General features: G+C 51.1%; 1 protein-coding gene and 1 pseudogene across 2 annotated transcripts in view; both read left to right on the top strand.

Annotated features, from left to right (window-relative positions):
* TEOVI_000724400:pseudogene overlaps window positions 1–1,441 on the top strand; it is a 2,658-nt pseudogene extending 1,217 nt beyond the window's left edge. The window contains exon 1 of the mRNA in view: window positions 1–1,441. This exon is cut by the window's left edge and continues 1,217 nt beyond it. Coding sequence covers window positions 1–1,441 — 1,441 coding nt within the window.
* A 545-nt stretch (window positions 1,442–1,986) lies between these two features.
* On the top strand, window positions 1,987–4,254 carry TEOVI_000724300 (uncharacterized protein; the record flags this gene model as incomplete). Its single annotated transcript, XM_067222779.1, has 1 exon — window positions 1,987–4,254. The coding sequence occupies one exon, from the start codon at window positions 1,987–1,989 to the stop codon at window positions 4,252–4,254; it is 2,268 nt and encodes a 755-aa protein (XP_067078880.1).
* Window positions 4,255–4,451: the final 197 nt, after the last annotated feature.

Here is a 4,451-nt window from a genome sequence, read left to right as displayed (position 1 = left end):
TCGTTTGCATATGCTGAGGACAGTCTTACGCGATGGAAAAAGCGGCAGGTGCGATGAAGCAGTTGCGGCAGCTGTTGGATGCCGCAAACCCGAGTCGAGGGCTTCTCGTGAGGCTGTAGTGGCGAAATCTCAAAAAGACACGGATGATCGTCTAATAGCATCGTCACATCCCTTAGTTTCGTTGATGTTAAAGCACCCCATTCTCGAGACGCAACGACAGAGGCAGGAGTGGCTCACTCAGAAGTTTCGAGAGATTAAGGATGACGATGGTAAGAGTTGTAACAACAACGACAACGGGAACCCGAACAAGGAGGACACGAATGATGAGGTCTCCGCGACGGCCAATGCCGCGAGTGAGATCGCCATGATTAACGGTCACCGCCGCAGTTACCTGAAGGATTTGGCAGTGATGGGTACCAGTTCTTTATCCAATCACTTGGATTCATCACAAATGCAGAACAGCAGGGATCATGGTGATGGCGGAACTTCCTTCGCTGTTGGTGGCAACGCGAGATCTGGCAGTGCTTCTCCTCTTGAGTCCCAACTATCGGTTCCACTCAACATTTGTCCAATACCCACCGCTTCACCCTTCTGGTATGATGGGCTACTGGAGCGTGTGAGGCGGGAGCGTTTACGTGAGGATATGATCCTTGAATCGCGAGAGAATGTGCCTTACCACGTGGCATTGATGTCTCTCCAAAAAGTGGGCAAGCAGGCGAAGGTTCTGTTCGACAGATTGCGGACCCTCACGCAAGAGACGGTGACAGCATCGGTAGAGGAGCCGGAGGAGTCAGACGTTAGCACTAGGGCAAGCGGTACGTCAGCCGTTGTAGACACCGGTGTTGGAGGCAAGGAAGGAAGGGGGGCGAGACCTGGGAAGTTAGCGACAGCTAAGCAGTGCAAGAAGAGACAACAGCAGCAACTTACCGATCCCAGTTCGGAGGACAGTTACCAGGCTGTGCAGGAGGAGGTTCGTCGTGTGCCTGCGATCTGCGAACGGCTGAAGCTATGCGTTCAGGCCGGTTGGTTCCTACCACCCTCGTATTTGGGAAAGGGATGTGGATCCGATCTTAAAGGTAGCAACGGTAACACAAACAATGAAAACTCTGGGGGTAACCGTGGCGCGCCCGTCGGTGGCAGCAGCGGCGGCACCAACATCATAGCCAATCGCGTTTTAAGTAATTCCTCTGAGGCGCTTTTGCTGTCGTTGCCTCCAAACACACCGCGTATTCATCGCAGCGTGGAGCACGAGTTGGAGAAGCATCTCTGGGAAGATCACCGGGCGTTGTGTGATGACAGTGCGGAGGTGCAGCAGTTACTGGGTGAGGTACGTGTGTTATACACACAGAATGTTATATTGCGCAGGTTTGCTGGGAGGTGTGGTACTCTCAAGGCCTCACTTAAAAAACTTGCGAGTGACGCTTCTTCAATGAAAATATGAGGATTGCTGCTCAACCACTCCTATTTACCCATTTGTTGGCCAGCATCTCTCAAGTCTGGCACATATTGTCACTATCGTCGTTGCCAGAGCTATTGTTTGCAGTGTGATGATTGTTGTTGACAATCTGCTTTGGATGGTGATTGTGTTTGTGGTGAATAAGCTTATTTTGCGTAACCTTATAAGTGATGCCATTTTTTCTGAAACTTTAATGCGGCGTTAGCCCCTGTCTTATAGGTTTTGAATTCTTGGTAAACGACATGTTGGGCAATTTGAGTTTTTTTTTCTTGTGCCGTGTTGGCTCCACTCTATTCGGTTCTCTACTTTTTTTTGTTTTGTTTTCTTCGACAAGGCGGATGAGGATAGACCTGGTGGCACCATTTCCGCTGTCATTTGTGGTTTCATGGGGAGAGGGACTGGAAACCCTACAAGCTTTTACAACGCAGAAGTGAAGATCAAACCAAAGTATAGCGTGATTGAGGAGTTTGAAAGTGTCAAGTGAGGCGTGCGGCTAGCCAACTTGCCCGTATTTTATATAAACGGGTAGAATGATCCACAGCACCGCGATGCATCACTTCATCAGGACCTTCTCGTTGTGTCTGAACGTTAACTGCATTCCGCGGCTGCGATTTGGAGGGCTCACACCCGAGATTACTAATAATGTGCTGCAAGGCCCGTTGCTTACCCCGCATCGCACCTTTCTCAGAGCAGGTGCGACAACTATTCGCAAGAGTGGGAGTCGGTGTTTTTCCCACCAGCAAACATCGGCTAACTGCTCCGCGGTATCTTCGACAGAATCTGCGCAGCACTCCAGCCATGGGTTTCTTTCACCAAGTGAGTTGCTTTTCCAACTCGTTTCCCCCCACATAGCCAGTGCACCGTGTGTGTCGAGAGTTGCGCACGTTTACAGTACCATACCCAAGTCGTTTGATGAGGTAGTGAGTAACCGCCACCTGCCACCGTCCGTAGTTGAGCATGACACGCGTCGATGGCTTCGAAATCAGTTTGGTACCCTCAGCAGTGCGCTGAGGCAGTTGCATGTTACAAACTCCACGGAACACTGGGGTATTTACATCTCGCAGGACCACGTTTACGTTGTGAAGGCCTACAGCGAGGAGGAGGCTGAGGAAGCGTTTGCAACCTTCAATGCTGTTACTCACACTTGTGATGAAAAATTCGGTGAACCATCGATTGACTGTACGTCGCGGCAGCGCACGTCGTTGTGCGAGAGGGAGAGTCTTTTGGAGGTGTTTCAGCCCGTTTTTCCGAACTTCACTCCCCCTCCGCTTCCCCCACCGTCACAGCGGCAGCGTAGTTTTGCTGGGAAACGGAAGAAGCATGTGCCAGACGGTGTGTTCACCCCTCAAATGCTCGTTCCGTACGTTCCTACTTTCTTCGTGCCAATGTCAGAACTCCTTCAGGAGCTGCCAGAGGGATACACTGCGGAGCATATTGAAGGTCTCTTCGCAGCGACGGGGACTTTGGAAATCGTGGAGCTTGAGGGTGAGAAGTTTGTGCGGTTGCATGGTGGCAATCGGTTTTTGGATTTCACACTCGATGGAGCGGGTATTGCTGCACATGAGCGGTGGAGGGCTTACCAGCCTGACCCTTTTTTGTGCCAGTCTTTCTGCCGAATAATGTCAACCTCTGCTCATTGGGTTTCCCTTCGTGTGCTCATTATGAGGTCCCCAACCGCACTCGTCGAGGCCCTTCTGCCGTTAAGGGGCTACAAGACTTTGCTTTTCTTCGCGCAAATGCAACATGTCTTCTGTTTTACACCGAGGGGTGAGGGGGAGGTGTGCCGTGCTGCGTCTGTCACCTGTCTCTCCTACCGCGACAGTCCAACACCGGCGGTTGTGTCAGAACTTGTCGGCTTGCTCTCGGGCCAGCGAGCGTACATTACCGATTTGCAGCGCTGTGATAAATATAACAATTCCGGATGCATTTGCATATCGGATCACGCCAAAACGCAGATAATCATGTACTATGGCACACTTATTAATTTTTTCCGTGTCCATGGTGAGGTATTTTATGTTGAGGAAGATTCCCTCGTAGGGCTCATCTCTGACAGGAAAATTACAACCAATACAACGAAAACCTTGGAGGATAAGCTGGAGGATGCACTAATGAAGAAGGATCGCCGTACAGCCCAAAAAGTACGACGCCGCATGTCACTGGAGCGAAATCCAGACAGTCCGTACACTGACCGAGAGGTCCTATTGGACGCCATCTTGCGTTACTTGCCGAGGAACCGTTCCATTTCCCTCAATTTTCTCTTGAGGTCCTTGCCGCTCTCCTTGTCTGACTTCCTTCCTAACAAACCCCTTGCACTCTTTCAGCAAGCTCCGGAAAAGGTGCGTATTTTTGAGTACCGATACCGTCATCGATTGCATCTTATTCGTCCAGGCGTACCGCTGCCGCCTGGCGTCCTTCGAGATACGTATACAGAGCAGGAGTTGCTCTTCCTTTGCGCGGCTGAGCTCCAGCAGCAACCTCGTTTCGCCGTGGACGTTTATGGGCGCCTTCCCTACGGAGCCAAGGAGGTCATTCGCCTCCAATATAAGGGGCTTCTGGAGCTGCTGAAGCCACATCCTCAGTACTTTACCGTGGTGTTTAAGGACTCCCTCCGTATGGATTCACGACAGGCACTCGTGACGCTCATACAAATGCCCCCATCGGTGGGCCTTACGGAGGATGACTATGGCGCCCATGTTCCAGATGATGCTGTCCTGCAGCAACTTGAGGCAGAAGATAGGGATGCACTGGAGGCACTACCAGATGAAGTGCGAAAGACCATTCGCCAGGGTAATACTTGACAACGATGATGGTGAGGAGGCGAAAGTGATGGTGCAGGTCGACGCGGTTACTTCATAACCGAACGCAACACATTTGTAATTTTTTTTTTTATCTCTGCTTAGTGGGTTGCAGGGTGTTTGTCGTCGATGTCCGTTCTGGCGAACTGCCATTGCATTCTCGATTCCTTGTATCATCTCATCCCTTTTCCTCCCTTTTC

This window comes from Trypanosoma equiperdum, assembly GCF_001457755.1.
Source record: "Trypanosoma equiperdum strain OVI genome assembly, contig: ctg_1701, whole genome shotgun sequence".
Taxonomy (NCBI): Eukaryota; Euglenozoa; class Kinetoplastea; order Trypanosomatida; family Trypanosomatidae; genus Trypanosoma; species Trypanosoma equiperdum.
This window is presented reverse-complemented; position numbering and strand designations above follow the sequence as displayed.